This window comes from Taudactylus pleione, unplaced genomic scaffold (genome assembly GCF_031769625.1).
Source record: "Taudactylus pleione unplaced genomic scaffold, aTauple2 ptg000703l, whole genome shotgun sequence".
NCBI lineage: Eukaryota > Metazoa > Chordata > Amphibia > Anura > Myobatrachidae > Taudactylus > Taudactylus pleione.
In genome coordinates this window covers 3,487,189-3,505,354 of record NW_028285105.1, presented here as the reverse complement: position 1 = coordinate 3,505,354, position 18,166 = coordinate 3,487,189, and the positions used below count along the sequence as shown (strand labels likewise).

The window sequence follows — 18,166 nt, the reverse complement described above, 5'->3', positions numbered from 1 at the left end:
CCCTATTAACAACAGCAGCACAGCACAACACAGCCAGCCCCTATGGACTTTGAAGTAGTGGACACAGCCCCTATGGACAACAGCAGCACAGCACAACACTACTCTGCACTACACAGCCCAGCCAGCCCTAACTCCCACCCTCCCTCTTCACTGTCCACAGCCGAGTGAGAAAATGGCGCCGACGCGGGCACCTTATATAGGATCCATAGAAGGCGGGATGATGACGTTTTGCCTCGATTTCAGATCCGAGTCAGGCGGGAAAAGTCGAGCCTGACTCGGATCTGCCTCGGATCGGGGTGGCTTGGGGGGGTTCGGATTTCAGAAATCCGAACCCGCTCACCCCTAGTATACACACATATATATGTATATATACATATATAATATATACATATATTTATATATATATGTATATTATATATACATATATATACTGAGCCGCTCTCTGTCTAGTGAGTGTACAGTAATACTAAGCTCATTTACCGTGAGAGCATGGCTGGAGTGGGAGTCGCTGACTTCGGGCTCGGGCTGTGCTGCACTGCTGTGCAGTCAGTGACCTGGTCCGATGGATGGGCGCTTGGTGGCGGGCGGCACATATGGAGGCGGAGCCGTGTCACTCACGGCTCCGCAAAGGACCATGGGAGGAGTGGAGTGGCTAGGCATGCGCAGTATGCCCTCCTGCGGCCACGGCCATCTTCCCCTTAAGCCAGAATGAGCTTCTGTTCAGAAGCTCATTCTAACCTGTCAGTGTCTGTCATCTGCCAGTCTGACTAGTGCGCTACCCGATCGGAGCTGAGCTCTGATCGTGGTAGCGGCGGGGGGGACTGCAGAGCCATGGAATGCCCCTAGGCATTCCCGATGTCCTAGGCATTTGCTTAGAATGCCTATGCCTAGGGCCGGCTCTGACCCTGCCCCCAAGCCAGAGGTATCTCAGTTTGTAAGTAGCCAAAGGCCGGAGGAGGAAAGAGAGAGAAGACTGGAACACTCAAGAACCATACTCACAGGGAAGGAGACAGGAAACCGGTGACCAGTAACACAGCCCATATGAAGCCAGGTGCGTCAGGACGGGTGCTCTGTGGACCCTATGGACTTCGAAGAAAGAGAGATTACAAGGGTAAGTTCTTACAATATCTCTCATTTTCTTCTTCAGGGTCCATAGGGGGTCCACAGGGTTGTCCTTGGGGATGTCCCAAAGCAGTCCTTATAAGGGTGGGGACACTCCTGTGATGAGAGGAGAATCCGTCGCCCAAAGAAAGCATCCCGAGAGGCAAAGGAATCCAATGCATAGATCCTTAGAAAGGTGTGGACAGAAGACCACATGGCCACCTTGCAAGGCAGAACAGCCGAGGCACCACAGCGAGCCGCCAATGAGGGGCCCACAGCCCGAGTAGAATAAGCATCAACAGAAACAGAAAGGCCTTCCTAGGCCCCTGATATAGACATACGAAGCCATCTAGCCAATGTCTGTTTATCGGCCGGCCCTCCTTTCCTGTGAAATCCATAGACTACAAATAAGGAGTCCGATTTCCTGCAGAAACTTGAACAGACCACGAAAATCTGGAGAGGTCGGACCACAGTCAGTCTAAAATTATTTTGGCATATTTTCTGTAGGTTATTTTTTTAATGTTATAGGTTTTCTATATCACTGTTCAGAGCTGCCAACTGCCCCAAATTCCCAATCACTAGAATTTAATTAACATTTGTCATTGGACATTGTCTCCCAGGGATCAAAATTTGTTTTAAAACATTTTTTATTCTTTTAATGCGGATCCCACACTAATTCTCACTTATTCTTCGTATCTCTATTGGCCATTTGTCACTCCACGGACATCACAATATCTCTATAATAATTGAGGATGACCTGTCCCGTCTGTCATGCCCTCAATCTCTATCATCACTGAAAAAGGAGATGGGGCAAACTTCATACATAACAAAAGCGGAACCACACAGTTGTACAGTGATGATACTTTTCAGTACTTTTAATAAGGCTTGCAATATCCTTTAGACCAGGGCTGGGCAATAAGTGGCCCTCCAGTTGTTGTAAAACTACACATCCCAGCATGCCTTGCAACAATTTTAGCATGGCCAAATAGCAAAACTGTGACAAGGCATGCTGGGATGTGTAGACAGACTTTGATTTAAGTACACATAATATGCAATCACATTAATGCTGTTTATGTGCATGACCAAGGGCCTGATTCAGAGATGGATGCAAATCCTCTTGCGACTGCGTCTTTGCAGGCTACTGTGCGAAAATATTCAAATGACACCGCAGCCAGGATTTGTATTGAGGCACACACAGGCAACCTTGCAAATCCAACCCAGTTGTGTACAAAGACACAGCATTGAGTGCACAGAATGGCCAACGAAACTGAGACCAGAGTCTTAACAACTGCGTATGGGATTTCAGTTACAGGCTGTGACATGTACCCAAAAGGTCGTGACACACCTGTACTTCAGTTTCCAACCTCATATTACCGCCCACAAACGGTCACTGACTCAGGGCCTGATTTAGAGATAGACAGACTGGCAGAGACGCACAAGCAGCTTTGCAAATCCGTCCATCTCAGATGAAAATGCAGAAGCAGCTGTCAGACACCACTTTGCTGTATTTGCGATTCCAGCACTGCGACAGACGTCACACTGTGGAATCACCATTGCGGTGGTTGCTCCTTTGGTCAGGCTGCAGGAGCTGAAGCTTGCCACAGCCAGGCTGGTGCCTAGTCATGTATTAGGCCAGGAATCTGTATCTGCCGATGCAGACTCTGGCCTCGTCCCTCCCAAAAAGCAGGGGCAACACGCCCCCATTTCCGGGAATGGTGACTAGGCACGCCCCAAACGCCGCAGCATATCAATCATACTGCAGGGGGGTCTGTGAGCGAGATCGCAGGACTCATTCGATACATTCAGAACGGGTCCTGCACAGGGACAGACCGCTAACAATCGGAGGTGTGCCTTCATCCTCAGGGGAACGTACATCTATAAATCAGGCCCAGACTGTCAATAACTTTGTGGGCAAACCCTCTCTGTGGCCGCCGTCGCAAGACCATCGCAGCACATTCTGACACATACGCAGTATGGTCATTTTGCAAAAACATCAGCATTGCAACCGTCTCTGAATCAGGCCCTAAGTCCCATCATTTCAAATGGCCAAAGAGAGAAGCTTGGAGAAAAAAAATATAGATACTACATAGTAATAATCATGTTAGTCTATTATTATTTTTTTAAGTTTAAAATAAGAACTCAATAATTGATACAGCCTGTATTTGCAGAATATTTATCAGAACCTCTCAGTTGTGTGTTATTTCCATCCACAAATCTACACACAAACAATTGTAACCCACCGATACTGTGAGTGTGGGATGGAAGCGCTGTTATTATTATATGGAAATTGGTGTCATCGAAATGACGTAACCAGAACGCGACGGAAGTGACTCGCAGGCAGCGGCAGATCCACGTGTTGGCGAGCGGCACTCGGTGGAGGAGATCGCGTCTCCGGGACCATACAGGAGGTGGGTGATATAAGATGTATGAGTGAGCCGAGTAAACCGGGTACTCATGAGTTACAGAGGTTCTGTGGCTGGCTGACTTCAAGCCTGGTTTTAATCAGTCACAGAACTTGAGTGTCCCGGTTTAAAGTAATGATCTGGTAAGCCTATATACATCTCCAATGGCACTATCGTAATGGTGCTATATACCATATATATTTAATAATTTTCTGAAGTTGATACAAACTGAAATAGTCATTCAACATTTTAAGCAAACAGGGCTCTTCTGTCATCTGACATATATTTATCACCAATCGAAATTAAAACAAATGGATATAAAAAAAACCTTTTTATAAATATGTTAGTATTGACCACATATGAGTATCAAATGGACAAAGGAGCATCTGAGAACATCAGATATTTAAACACGCCTAGGAGGTGTATAGACTAGAGAGGTATAGGACGGTCATTCAAAGACCCTGAGCATTGAAGGCTCTGATGGGAATCAGCCTATCTACAACAAATTCCCCCTTCAAATGTAGCTGCACAGAGCACTCAGAAAGGGCTGTAGTCAGTATCCCGGCATGCGGGATGCCGACAGTCTGAATACCAGCACCAGGATCCCGACCACCGGCATCCTGGAGGCAAGTATCGGGGTGTTTGGTAGCGAGGTTAGGCGTTATGGGGAGGGTTAGGAACTGGTTAGGGAGTGTTAGGATTATGTTGTGGGGAGGTTAGGTTTTGGCACTAGGGGGAGGTTAAGTTTAGGCATCGGGGTAGGGGTAGGTTTAGGCACTAGGGGGCAGTTTAGGCTTAGGCACTAGGGGGGAGGTTAGGGTAAGAGTTAGAAAAATACTTACCTGTCTTCCCTATGCGTGCCGGGATTCTGGCTGTTGGGATGCCGTTGTCTGTATTCTGACCAGTGGCATCCCAACAGCCGGGATTTCACACCCAACCCCTCAGAAGGCATGTCTGTTATGTTGTGGATGTGCCAAATTGCATTTCTTGTCAGCGGAAGGTCCCTATCTGTCACACGGACTCCAAAAAGTCCAGACGGGCTAGGTGGAAAGGGTTGGGTATGAGATCCCGGTGGTCATGGTGCTGCTGGTCCGAATACCGACAATGGCATCCTGACAGAGGGTCTCATTCAGACCCGCTCGCGAGCGCTGTACGCTCGCAAGCGGGTCGATGTTACCCAAATGCGCATGCGCACGACGGAGGCTGATCCGTCGTGCACATGCACGAGACCCGGAGAGCAACGGGAAAGCCGTCGCTCGGGGTCTCGCTCCAAAGGGGGCGTGCTGTCGATGGTGATTGACAGCACACCTCCTTTGGTGGCCGTGCCGGGGGCGTGGCTGCCCAGACGGAGGCGTTCCCATGGGAACGCCTACCATCTGGGTCCGGCCCCACTGACATCACTAGTGATGTCAGTGGGAGTGTTTTTGGCTCTGATAGAGCCAAAAGCACTCCGGGCTTGCGGCAGACGAGACCCTACCACAAGGGTCTCGTCGCAAGCCCGATGGTCGCGATGGTCTTGACCATCGCGACCATCTTTTTGGCCGCTCGCATAAGCTGTGGGTGGTCCCCCATAGCTATGCGAGCGGCCAGGAGGCCGCTCCAATTTTAGGTAGGCCGGCCCTGATTCAGAGCGAGCGCTCTGGTCAGAGCGTCCGGCTCTGAATCAGGCCCAGAATCCCGACACCCATAAGGAAACTAGGTAAGACTAATCCTATGAAAATAGGAGTTTAATACATGATGTTAAGTGCTATAGAATGCATATTGGTCTGTTCAAATTGAAATGGGAAAAACTGCCTAATAGATTATATGATCCATACACAGACATACTATATACACATGTTGGTTGGGGAGGTGCTCGGATGTGTTTATTTAAAAAAAAATTTTTTTTAATAACATAGGAGGAGATCAATGTTTGCTTTGAGTAAACTGTTTAAAGGATGGTAGAACAGCCTAGGGACATGTTTCAGAAATGCTATAAGCTTGCCTAAAGAGCTGCTTTTATGGGAAGGTTTTTTGCTTAGGAGACAGTCTTTTTGCATTAGGGGAATGGAGGTAGGTAATGAGTTTGGATGAGAGCTTCAGATCTTACACAGCATTGAGAAGGGGGAGTGAAGGTGGGAGATATTGAGACCAGGGAAGATGTAGCACTTTATTTATATTATTAGAAATATTGTGCATTGGATTCAGTAAAACACAGTAAGTCAGTATAAGGACTGATAGCGCAGCAGTAGAAGCATTTTGCAAGGAAAATAAGTCTAGCTGCTGCAAAAAAAATAGATTGAATGGGTGAAAGTCTGGGTAGGGGAAGACTAGGATTTAAGTAATTTCATAAGTCAATGTGGGAAGTTATGAATGCACGAGTTGAGGTTTTTGTGTGTTTTTCCTATTTGTAAATGGCAAATATAAAAGCTCTGTAAGTTGCTCATAATTGTTAAATCTATGACTGGTGCTCACATCTGAACATCTTGACAAAACGTGTAAGTGACTGATCTTTACCTAATATAATAGCAGTAAGTTAAAATCGGTGGCAGATTTAACCTAGGGGCTGCAGCCCCCCCAGTAAAATCCGCCACCCACTTGTGATCCCCCCACCCTTGATCTCCTGCAGCTGCAAGTGACTTAGCAGCCCTCCGTAATAAAAGCAGAAGCGCTTCCTATTGTTTCGGCTAATCACACTACATGTCAGGCAGGCAGTCCCAGAGGGAGGTGTTTCCTCTCCCCCTGGGCTGCTATCAGCAGAAAGCTCTTCCAATAGGAAGTGCTTCTGCTTTTATTATGGCAAATTTATTCGGCAGATGTAGCCCCTAGCCGATGCCATTTTATGCTCATGCTTTTTTTTTTTTTCCAGTGTGGCTATTTTTTCTCACATATGTACAATCAAAAAGGAGGGCCGTGCACAGCCACCGCAGCACCCAGGAGGTGTGGACTGCAGCCTGGGAGCTGCCGCTGGTTCTAATCTCCTTCTCTGTCAGAATTTCTCGGAGGGGGCGATTCAATAGTTTAGCCAGTGGTTTTTTTATGAAGGCGCCTGACGAAGCAATTCAAGTGTTTCTTCATCTGAGCACGAAGCAACACTCAAGGGAGTGCGAGAAACCCATGGTTAGGGCGCCCTAACCAGTACTATAGACGGGTTTAGCCATTTTACACACCTAAACCCGGTCTAATAGGGCGTGAAGAGGACGATAGCTACTGAGCCCCCAAACAATTGTATTGTAAAATTGGGGCTTAATTATTGCTGCCCACGCAACAATTGAATGGCCCCCGGAGACTCCAGACTTATGGAGAGACCGCCCAACTCCTGGTATAGCTGGTAGTTCACAAGGAAGGGTGCTTAACGCCCTGCAGGTAAAATGCTAAGGAGCAGATATGAAGAATAAGGCAAAACCATTTGGTTATATTACTTATTTAACCACGGTAGCCCCTGTAAGTGCCAGGTCCCTCGCTGAGCGTCTCTCACTGTAAATGTGCATCATCTTCACATAAATAAAGCAACTGTAAGTGACAAAACTACTTTGCACTTATGTGCAACATTTGAACATCTGTGTGCAAATGCGTTCGAATGTGTGTAAAAAGAGCTCCAGTGCAGCGGTCACAGCTTTTTTCACACCAAGTACTGTTGTGCCTCATCTGCGACTTTGTATGCGTCTAAAACTAATTTATGTGCAGTACTGGTTCAATGCATACTACGAACTTGTACTTGTTTGTAAAAATTATTAGGCATGAAAAATAGCCTTTTTAATTGCTAACAAATTACGACTCATTATCCCATTGTAAATTATGTCTTGCAAATCAGTGTGTTATGTTTATTAATTTTTCTTTTTTATATATGGTCAGGATGTCATACCGAGGCAGAGGAGGCTTCAACCGTGGTGGAGGTGGCGGTGGTAGCTGGGGAGGAGGAGGAGGTGGTGGCGGTGGTAGCTGGGGTGGAGGCGGACGCGGTGGAGGTGGACGTGGTGGAGGAGGAAGAGGTGGAGGAGGCCGTGGTGGATTTGGAAGAGGTGGCTTTGGAGGTGGAGGACGCGGAGGTTTTAACAGAGGAGGCTATGACCAAGGACCACCGGACTATGTTATTGGTACGTTGCATTTAAAACATTGTAAAAAGTTTATTTCCAGAAAATATGCTGTTGAGAACTAGATTTTACAAAAGTTAATGTTTTTCTTCCTGTTTTGTTGAGTTGGAATCATTGTTTACAAATTCACTCTCTTGCTAAAGAGTTGGTAGTATCTAGTATTATTTTAAAGCCGGGCACACACTAGGCGATATATATCGTCCGATTAATCAGGCCGCTGATTATATTGTGAGCTAGTCAACGGGTGTTATGTTTGTAAATGATATATATCAGGGCATCTGGCTGTTTGTACGGTCTGTCCACCAACCGCCCATGCACTTGCTGCAGGGGCCCTGGCAGTGATTGGCATCTCAACTGGGTGGCGAAATGCAAATACCTACCCACTTGTGATGCGAGCGCTGACAGTGCAGACATATCTGTAGGACGATTGGTAAGTATACACTTACCAATCGTTGGATAGGTCGGCCAAGTGTGTTCCCATCTTAATCAGTCAGCATGGCTCTGCAGCCTAGAATTTAATAATAATAATTTTATATAGTGCTCTTTCTTCAAATAGGACTCAAGGGGCTTACCAGGTAGAAATAGCATGATACAGAGGTTTACATTTTCCATACTGTATATGGGAATTAAGAATATAACATAAAGAACATTTTGGTTCATCAGTTTCGGGATTATTCATCCTACCCATGAAGGATCCAGGTGAGGCAGCCATTTTAGGCGCACTGCAAGGATCACACTGGGCAGAATAGGCAATGCCTGGAATCGATGACATATAATGGGGGAGAGAAAATTACTAGACATAATCCTTGCGAGTTCATCAGACCCATACATTTTTCATTCTACACAGAGCACCAGGCAAGGCAGCCATGTTGGGCGCTACATTTGTTGCAGTGTACGAATAAGCAATACTGGAGATAAGTCATGCAAGGATAAAATTAATAGTGAGCTAACAGGATACCCCTTACATCACCACTTCAATGGGTTGCTCATCCTGCCCTTGAGAGTAACAGGTGAGGCTGCCATCTACATAAGTTACAATGGGCAGGATGAGCAACTCGTGGAAGTTTAACATGCAGTGGGCTGAGGAGTCACAGAACACTTTACACAGCACTTTCAGCTAGTTAGTGATAGTACAGTGACAAGACACTGTGCCTCCACAATATAGGGACTTTTATTTGAATTAGTAAGAAACCTAGATTATTGTTAAAAATGTTATAATCACTGATAAGGTCACAAATAAGATAAAAGCTTAACAAATGCATAGTTATTAAATAATAGTAACCCAAAATTCTGCTTTATTGGGTTACTAACAGTCGCCTTGTAAGTCTCACTCATTGTGTAGAGAAAGAGAAAAGTCACAGAAAAGATTTATTTTATTGCAATAAAGCTGTACTACAAAAAAGTTAGACAATTTTTTTACACCACTTTAAAATGGCTGCAAAATGGGAGTGTGAGCTGGAGGGCCAATAAGAAACTGCAATGCCTGTGATTGTGGCTTCTCATCGGTTCTCCCTCTAAAGCGTCACACAGTGCTGGTTTTCAGTTAGGCTAACCATCAAACCGTGAGGAAACCACTGCATGAAACAAACTCGGGTCTCCAAATAGGAGGTAGGTCTATAACTCTGCACTTCCGCACTTGACCGTAAAGCTGCTTTAAACAGCATACTATATTTTATCTACACAGCATGAAAAGTATGTTTTTATATAATCTGTTTCATGTTGAGGCTGTTTAACATGGATGACTTTGTAGCTAACTACTAGTAGTTATTTTATTTAATGAAATTGCAATATCTTGTGACAATAATAAATTGTATCCAATTTTATCATCTGTAAAGAAAACAATGTAACTGTTACTGAAGTCTGGTGACTAATGATCATCTTCTTGCAGAGGTTGGAGAGTTCATGCATCCGTGTGAAGATGACTTGGTATGTAGATGCATCACAGAAGAACACAAAGTACCTTATTTCAACGCCCCCATTTATCTAGAGAACAAAGAGCAGATTGGAAAAATAGATGAAATATTTGGGCAGCTACGAGACTTTGTATCCTTTCTAAACATTCGATAACTTATGTATTATGTTCTGGATTAATATCAAAAACATTTGGTAACACTGAGACCATTTTCTGATTTGTCTTAATAAATTACCATTGCTTACTGTTGCTGTACTGTTTTGTATGAATGTTTCCTTTACAGTATGGCAGATCCTAGAGAAATGAATAATTGCAAATTAAGTGTAGAAATATGGAACAATGCTAAAATGTTTACTGAGCATTGATCATGCAATCACAATCCTACTTGAAGGTAAGGATTATATCTGGAACCAAATTAAAGGAAGACTTATATCTACACCAGCAAATTTAAGGCCATATACTGTATTATCCATTCTCTGATTACTTGATGAATGGACTGGTGGAGGAGTAGGAAACTTTCAAAACAAACTTGTGCAGTTATATTGGGCAATGCAATTCTCCGCTCCTTTTTCTGAATGATGCATTGCCACCAGCAACATCAATAGTTTTCCTTGCACCGCATTGAGGTGTGCAGAAAAGCTAGCGATGGCCAGCTTACTGTAATAGGCAAAAATGCAAACAGCTGAACATGGCAGGATGTTCATCAGCACGTAATTGAATCTGGCCTATTGATTCCACTGTCTATGGCCCTGATTCATAGTTCTACACATGACTGGGTGGTCAGTGCTGCAGGAGGCATCTTGTATAACTAGTTGCCTCCTGCCAGCTTCTGTGATCTGCTGCGTCTGAGGATTCAGCATCAGATCGTCTGCGAAAATTGGCCATCTGAGTAATCCTCAGGTTATACAGAATGGCCGGTGTTGTCGCTCTGCCGGGGCCAGGAAATCTGCATAGGAAGAGGCAGACCCTGGCCCTTTGTATGCCGTGAAAACTGGTCCAACACGCCCCCATTTTCAAGAACACTGCCCATCACCGGCTGCAGCATGACAGTAATGCGGCGCTTTAGGCCCGCCATCGCAGTCAGTGATTGGCTCGTGCTTAGTACAGATAAAAATGTTCTACCAATCTGAGTCTCCTCCACACTTTACAGAATACAAGGTGGTAAAATCCATTATCTTCACATACCCGATAAATTAATCTTCTTAAACAGGTGTAGGGGATTATGTAATAGATTTCGACTTTCAGCCATCACAGGAACTCCTACGAGTCTTCCCATAATCTGTTTAGCTTGTATATGACAAAATGTGGGGGGAGATTTTTTTTTTGGTAGCGTTTTCACTTCTCTTCCTTAACAACTCCAAAGTATTTTTCTGTTAAACTCTCTGACAATATGAAAGCATCATCATTTAAGAAGTTACAAAAGGTAAGTGGTCCCTTTTTACAGATATTGAGAACAGATATACTTAAAAAAATAAAATTAAAATAGTCATCTATGGAATGGTTTCATTAATATTGGCTTAATATGCTAATTAAAAATAGCTTTTTATTACTTTTTTTTTTAATTCTTATAAACCTTGTACTTTTTTTTTGTAGTTTAAGTGTTAATTAGCAGTGTTTGTAATAATAATATTATATTTGTCCAGTTTTACATTGATCCCGCAAAACTGCTACCACTCCAAAGGTTCCTCCCTCGGCCGCCTGGTGAAAAAGGACCTCCAAGAGGTGGACGTGGTGGAGGTAGAGGGTTTGGACGAGGCAGAGGTGGTGGCAGAGGAGGTGGAGGACGTGGGGGTGGTATGTATCTATTATATTCCTACTATGGAACAGTCTGAATTGCTTCTTTTTTTTTTGTGTATAAGTAGTTGCACAAAATGTTTTTTTTTTTTAATGTTTTAGTTGCAGCTTTATTTTTCTTTCACGGTTATTGTCCTTCCTCTGTGCCCATGGCCTAAATTTTTTCACTATGCTGCACACAATAGATACTTAAGCTGCATACACACGTAAAGATTATCTGTCAAATCAACCAACTAGTTCAGTGGTTCTCAAACGCTGTCCTCAGGACCCCACACAGTTCACTTTTTGCAGGTCACCCAGTAGGTGCACAGGTGTATTCATTACTCACTGACACATTTTAAAAGATCTACAGGTGCAGCTAATTATTTCACTAGTAATTATGTGAGGAGACCTGCAAAACATGCACTGTTTGGGGTCCTGAGGACCGAGTTTGAGAACCTGTGAACTAGTTGATTGGTTGTAATGAAAATCTGGTAAGGAATGGGAGTAACTGATTATCAGCAATTTGCTCCTAAATGCCAGAAAACAGACTTTTGTCCAGGAATGATGACGTTCGGCCATGCAAGATGACGTTTTGCCTCTTTCTGAGTTCCGTTTTTTTGGAGGGAAAAATCCGAACTCCACGTGCAAACTCGAACCTATCCGAGCCTGCACATCCCTAGTGTAGATACAAATATACTGTAGATATCTATATTTCTGTCATAAACATAAAATGTAATTCAGATCTGTTCAAGTGCATTGTCTCTATTGAGCATATACCTTCTCAGTAAGTAAGCATATATAATAACGTAAAGTGCATGAAGAAGCACTTGTGATTTGTACTTGTATCCTAGCAAAAGAAGTACCACTTTCGTTATTTAACAAACAAAATGTATTATACTATACCTGTATGATAAGACATAAAAAAGACCTTTTATTTAGAAGATTAATAGCCGCCAAAAGTTATATGGAGGAAATGGTGTTTCTCAGGTCCATCTTTTGGCAAATAAATGGGTATTTGCCTAAATACAGACCTCCATTATTGAGATAAGCAAATATATAACTAAGCACTAGTAGGCGCTCTGATCCATTCACTGGTTTAAATTTCTTAACACAATTGGGTCCTTACGCTGTTTTTTTGATTTGAGGCGACATCATTTAAAAAAATTTTTTATCAAATTTTATCAAAGTACACTATTACATTAGGTGCCATCAATCATCACTCGAGATATATATATATATATATATATATATATATAACAATAATAACCTGTAGAAGTGAAAAATAAGTTAACTCAATATTGAAGCATGATTACTAATCAGATTTACAAAGAAAGCAGCCTTGCAAATCTAATACACAGTGGTTTGACTATGAATTAATAATTTCCTGTATACAGCAATGTGTTTTCATTAAAGGATGCAGTCTTTGCTAAAAAGTACTGTTTTGTTTTGAAGGTGGTTTCCGAGGAGGACGAGGAGGATTTGGTGGAGGTGGTGGTTTTAGGGGAGGCAGAGGAGGTGGCGGAGGCCGTGGCTTCAGAGGTAACTAATGTGATCTGTAAAACTATGTCTCCAAACTTGTATATAGTTCATTCCTTATTTTCTTGTTGCTTTCTCACTGTATGACAGATGCTTTGCACTGTTAAGGTGCTTACACACATAGCGATGTGCTCACAATCCCACGATGTGTACGATTTCCCCCTGAACTCTCCCCGGGAGCTCCCTGGCAGTCGTGGGCACGATTTGGTCTGAAAAAGCTGCCAATTTGTCACACAAACTATCGTGCCTCCTAAACTATCCAGTGCATCGTGACTTGAGATTGTCAGATCTGCCCTACAGCACGGCAGATCTGAAGATGCGATGCGCGACCTGTGGGAACACGCATCGCATAGTGATCGTGAGTGGGGACTCGCGATTTGGGCATATTTTGCACGATCTGTCGTTCTGATGCGTCGGAATCTCCCGGATCGGGTAATATATTGCCATTTGTGTAGGCACCATAACACAAATCAGGGAGTTCGATGGCCCTTCCTTCCAAGCAAGGGCTACATTTTTTTTTTCTAAATTGCGTACACAATACTGCTCAAACAGGGAGAAGCATAAATTCTGTCACTCTGCAAATTTGTGATTTTTACTTCTTCCTGGTCTTTGCATCTGCAAATTTCCTATTGTAATATTGTAAATATTTTTTACTGTGTATCACTCATGAGAACAATAGGCTTTTTTTTAAACTTATAATTTGACTGCTTATGATATACAAATGTCTGATTAAGTTTGATTATTGATCACTTGTATTGTGCTTCAGATTTAATTGCTATATTTAACACCGTACTATATACTTATGCACCATAAAAACTGAGTCATTTCCGATCCCAGTACACGCTACAGCACCCCCTGCATTAAAGGGTAACTTCCGCTAAATATCTTCGAAATCAACACACAATTTGTATTTTCGTGTGCAACAATCTCAAGGGTGTACCGCGATTACACAACATTAGGGTAGACATCCAACGTGCTCCACTGCTGTGGCCGACAAAATAACGGTTGTGGATAGTGACGCCTGGCACGCACTGTAACATCCGACCGGCAGGCGACATTGCTGTAGATAAAATGTTGGTGCCACAAGCAACAACAGTGCAACATTCCCTTGTTTTGGGCAGATGAACGATTACGCTTTTGGAAAAAACCCGCATGCCAGCAAGGGACAGTCGAGGGTGGCAGTGGCCCTGTTATGGTGTGTGGTGTTTTTTATGCTGGCCTGCATTTGGACCCATTATACATATGTAGACATCACTGACCAGTGGATCCTCCATAACCACCCTTGCGAATCATCATGTATTCGTTCAGACGGGAGTAGACTCTTTCAGCATGACAATGCGCCACTGCACAGGTCCGTACCAACAAGATTATGGCTGGAGTAGCATTCCTGTAAGTTTGGCATTATGAGTTGGCCCCCCTCTTTTGCCGGCTATGAACACAATAGAACACGTGGGATGCAATTCAACCTGCCAATCAATTGCCGAGTCCTACCACTGCCGAATATTAGGGAATTGTGGACTATTATTCAGGAAGCATCAGGGGCGTATTTATAATGGGTGCAGAGTATGCAGTACACACGGATCCCTGGATCCAGGGGGCTCCACACCGCACACCCTGCACCCATATTATACTTGCAACTACAGAGTTCTGTCTGTGCTGCAAAAATGTCTGGAAAATGGGCGCAGCAGCCATTGTTTTGAGCATGCGCAGTATGGAAAACATCGGGAACCTGGCTGCCTCGCCATTATTCCGGTAACCTGCGCATGCACTGTAGACTCTGGGCACAGACTAGTGCCCAGAGTCTATCACTGCCGGCCACTGGAGAGAGAGGAGGGGGCCTCGGACAGAGATTACACAAGGGCTCCCTCCTCTCTTGAAACGCCCCTTGGTAGCATTGTGTACACTATCTACACAGTACTTTAGAGAGCACGCGGAGTCCATGTTCCATTGAGTTGTTGCCGTAAATCAATGGAAAGAAGGGATCTAATTGTTACTAGACAGGTGTACCCATTTATTTGCCACATGAATGTATGAATGTTTTGTTTTATTCAATGCATTACCTTTTGTTTGCCTGCATATCTTCATTATTTATTGTTATTATTGTGTAAATCCTGCTTGATTATATATACACCAGCAATATAATTATTTGCTAGAACCTTTATAAAACACATGGTACTATTATTGGACTCAAAACCTTATATATACATATATCTACAGCGTGAATATTTTCAGTTCTTGCATAATTGTTTGAATACTCTTTGTTTTATGCAAGATTAATTAAGAGTTACTCTATCCTTGTTTGGTTGAGTTAGTTACAGTAACTATTGGTTGCATAACCCACACCTTGAAGGTGACTTTTGTCACTTGTATGTGCTTTATATGTACTGCGTATATGTAAGTGCAGCCATCGTATGCAGAAAACGTCTGAAGTTTTATTTATGCAGCAAGGTTGTAGTGACCACAATGCAGGTCTCCCTCTCTGCAGACTTTCTAGTATTTGTAATATCTGTTTTCTTTTTTCCACCTTTAAAATGTTGAGAACTCTAGTTACTGGTGAATTGGATTCATGATACTGTATGGATATGCTAATAAGCATCACTCTTTTTTTTTTTTCCCCCTTTTTAAGGAGGTCGGTGATGAGCGCTGTACACTCCACAGCTGTTTGGTGTATTTTAAAGTTCATCTTCCTTGGGGATAGACCATGTGGAAAGACAACCTTCATTTATAGTTTTCAAGTTGAAACGAACACAGCGCGTGAGATAGAAGAGAGGACCCTTGTTGGTACCCAGTGCATGTATGCTGTCAGGAACACTGTGTGGACCTCAGTCGTGTGTCATCTTTCTAACTTGAAGCCTTTTTTAAGCCGTTTCATTAGGCAAATCTTGTCATCCCTGAAATTTATTTTTTATTTTTTTGGTATTTTAGCAGCATTGTGTTTATCATAAACTATGGACTTGAAACTCTTCTTCAAAACCTGGTAACAGTATATTGTAAATATGAAACGATTTGTATCACTTGAAGGTAACAAGCCAATTAAAAAAAAATTTAAAAATTTCTACAAATTCACTTGTTTGTTTTGATACGCTTATTACAATTGTAATGGGTACAGGTGCTTTCATTTATCACAAGGCACAAGAAGCACTAAAAAAAAGCATTGTAAAATGATTGAACACAAAGAATAAAAATAAAAAGTGTGGGTGACAACCTAGTGCAGTAAGAGTGCAATGTACAACAATTCCTAAAGTAGAAAGGAAAAGGCAGGCTGGAGAGAGGGGGGTAAGTACACTGTAAAAGCAGCGGGTGTGTATCCCTCAAAGGCCAGGGACATAAGGGATGGTAACAATGATGGACAAAACCAATCAACAGAAAGGCCCAACCTTGATGAACGGGGTGAGGAAGCCAAGCTGCGTAGGTTAATCCAGAGGTTCCCAAACTCTGTCCTCAAGGCACCCTAACGGTCCAGGTTTTAAGGGTAACAATGCTTGGGGCACAAGTGACTTAATTAGTACCTCTGTCTTTTGATGTAACTATTTGTGCTCAATCATGGATATCGTTAAAACCTGGACTGTTCATACATGATACCCCAGATCACTTTGTTAAAGTTTGGTCTCCATAGACCACTCACTTTAATGCTGAACGTCCACTGACAACCATTTAATCCTATCCCAGGATATAGTTTTTGAATAATTTTGCTCTACATTGACTGGCATACTCCCCCTCCTTCATTCCCCTTATTTCTCTTTTACTACACTGTCAGTTCCTATGTATGTAATTTTTTTAATATTTTATGTTTCTTATATATGTATCTAATGATATGTTGACATTCATTTGATTCTCTCAATAGGTTTTATAATAGGTCCGCGCTCCAGGAGTCTAAATCTACCTCTAGTTGCTGCACACAGAAGAGGTATCCCAACCTCTCAGAAATCGTGATATAAGAAGGGTTTGTGTAAGCGCTTTGAGGTCTAGTTTAAAAGTCTAAAATGCTTACAGTGTCAGATATTCTGTACATGAACATGTGTGGTTTTGCATAAGTCCCGGTGTAATCCACCTTGCAGTTCTGTGGGGTGGGTGTTCTTGAAAGGTCTAATTTCCAATAAATACTTAGAAGGACTGGTTTGCAAAAACTTTGGACAGTGTGTTCTTTTAGAGTCCCAAAATTAGTTATTATGGTAAAAGTCACTGTTGATTTGCTTCACTAAAAGGTCCGTTCCCTTCTCCACTGGTATAAATTTAGCCTAGTTGCCTCTCCACCTCAGATGTCACACATAAAGAAAGAAGAATCAAAGAACCAGAGCATCAGGTGCTGGTGTGCACTAGTGTGCAGTGCAATAGGTAAGTTTACGCAGACTGACCCGGATCTTGCTGTTTGTCTGCTGGTCCACCTGGCGTCCTTGCTCCACGTGGTTAATTTTGGGACTCTAAAATAACACCCATCCCACAGAACTGCAAGGTGGATTACAGCAGGACTTATGCAAAACCACACAACATACCACACACATGTACAGAATATATGACACTAAGCATTTTAGACTTTTAAACTAGACCACAAACCCTTGTTATATTTGATTCTCTCAGACACTTTGATTCTTTCCATATACATTATTTTCATCTATACTGTATTATTTTTTATATGTTTTATGATGTAATGAAAAACTTTCAATAAAAAGATTTTTCTAAACAAAAAATCAAAACCGTTGGGGTGCCTTGAGGACCAAGTTTGGGAACCTCTGGGTTCATCTATGGCAAAACTTTAATGATTTGAGTGTCTGTCTATTAAAGCAGTGCCTCAATATAGATCCCACACTTTTTCTACGCCTCTTCCTATATCTGGCTCAGATTTAGTCAAAAATATATATCATATTTGTCTTCAATATTTCATGTAAGTTGTTACAATGCGTTAACTCTCTTCCAGAGTGGAGACAGTTGAAACTGCTACTTGTGATTGTGAATAAAGGCGTTACTCCTAATCTGTGCATGTGTCTGTCTTTAGATCAGACAGGCAGGTAGTGGTTTTTATTTTCCGTTGTGAGCAGGGACTTTTTCTTTTTAGGTCCTGGGGACTTGCCCTCCAGCAAGAAGTGTGCCTCCATGTAGGATGTGGGCTGCTAGTGATAGTTTTTTTTTTTTCATACAAACTTGATGAGACTTCTGCTCCAAATGTACCCCTCAGCTTAGCCAAACAATTCCGCCTCCAGAACAGTTTAATGAGCTTATTGGGTAAAATTAGCTTTTGTTACAAGAGAGGCACAAAGACTCAAGGAAGGGATTAAAAGACCTAGGCCGATGGCACAGACGGAGGTCAGAAACTTGCTAGAAACTGAAAATTCAGTATGGAATCTGTGAAAATTGAAGAGAAATAATCA

At 42.8% G+C, this 18,166-nt stretch overlaps 1 protein-coding gene across 2 annotated transcripts; it reads left to right on the top strand.

The window, feature by feature from the left end:
• Positions 1-3,402: 3,402 nt before the first annotated feature.
• Positions 3,403-15,866, top strand: GAR1 (GAR1 ribonucleoprotein). Of its 2 annotated transcripts, XM_088456395.1 has the most exons (7): positions 3,404-3,509; positions 7,338-7,579; positions 9,465-9,619; positions 10,852-10,911; positions 11,132-11,282; positions 12,717-12,803; positions 15,427-15,866. In XM_088456395.1, the coding sequence occupies exons 2-7, from the start codon at positions 7,339-7,341 to the stop codon at positions 15,435-15,437; spliced, it is 705 nt and encodes a 234-aa protein (XP_088312521.1). In that variant the 5' UTR covers positions 3,404-3,509; position 7,338; the 3' UTR covers positions 15,438-15,866. The 2 variants fall into 2 exon arrangements, with proteins under 2 accessions (XP_088312522.1, XP_088312521.1); XM_088456396.1 differs by lacking the exon at positions 15,427-15,866 and having other exon boundaries at positions 3,403-3,509; positions 12,717-12,811.
• The last annotated feature ends 2,300 nt before the right edge of the window (positions 15,867-18,166 follow it).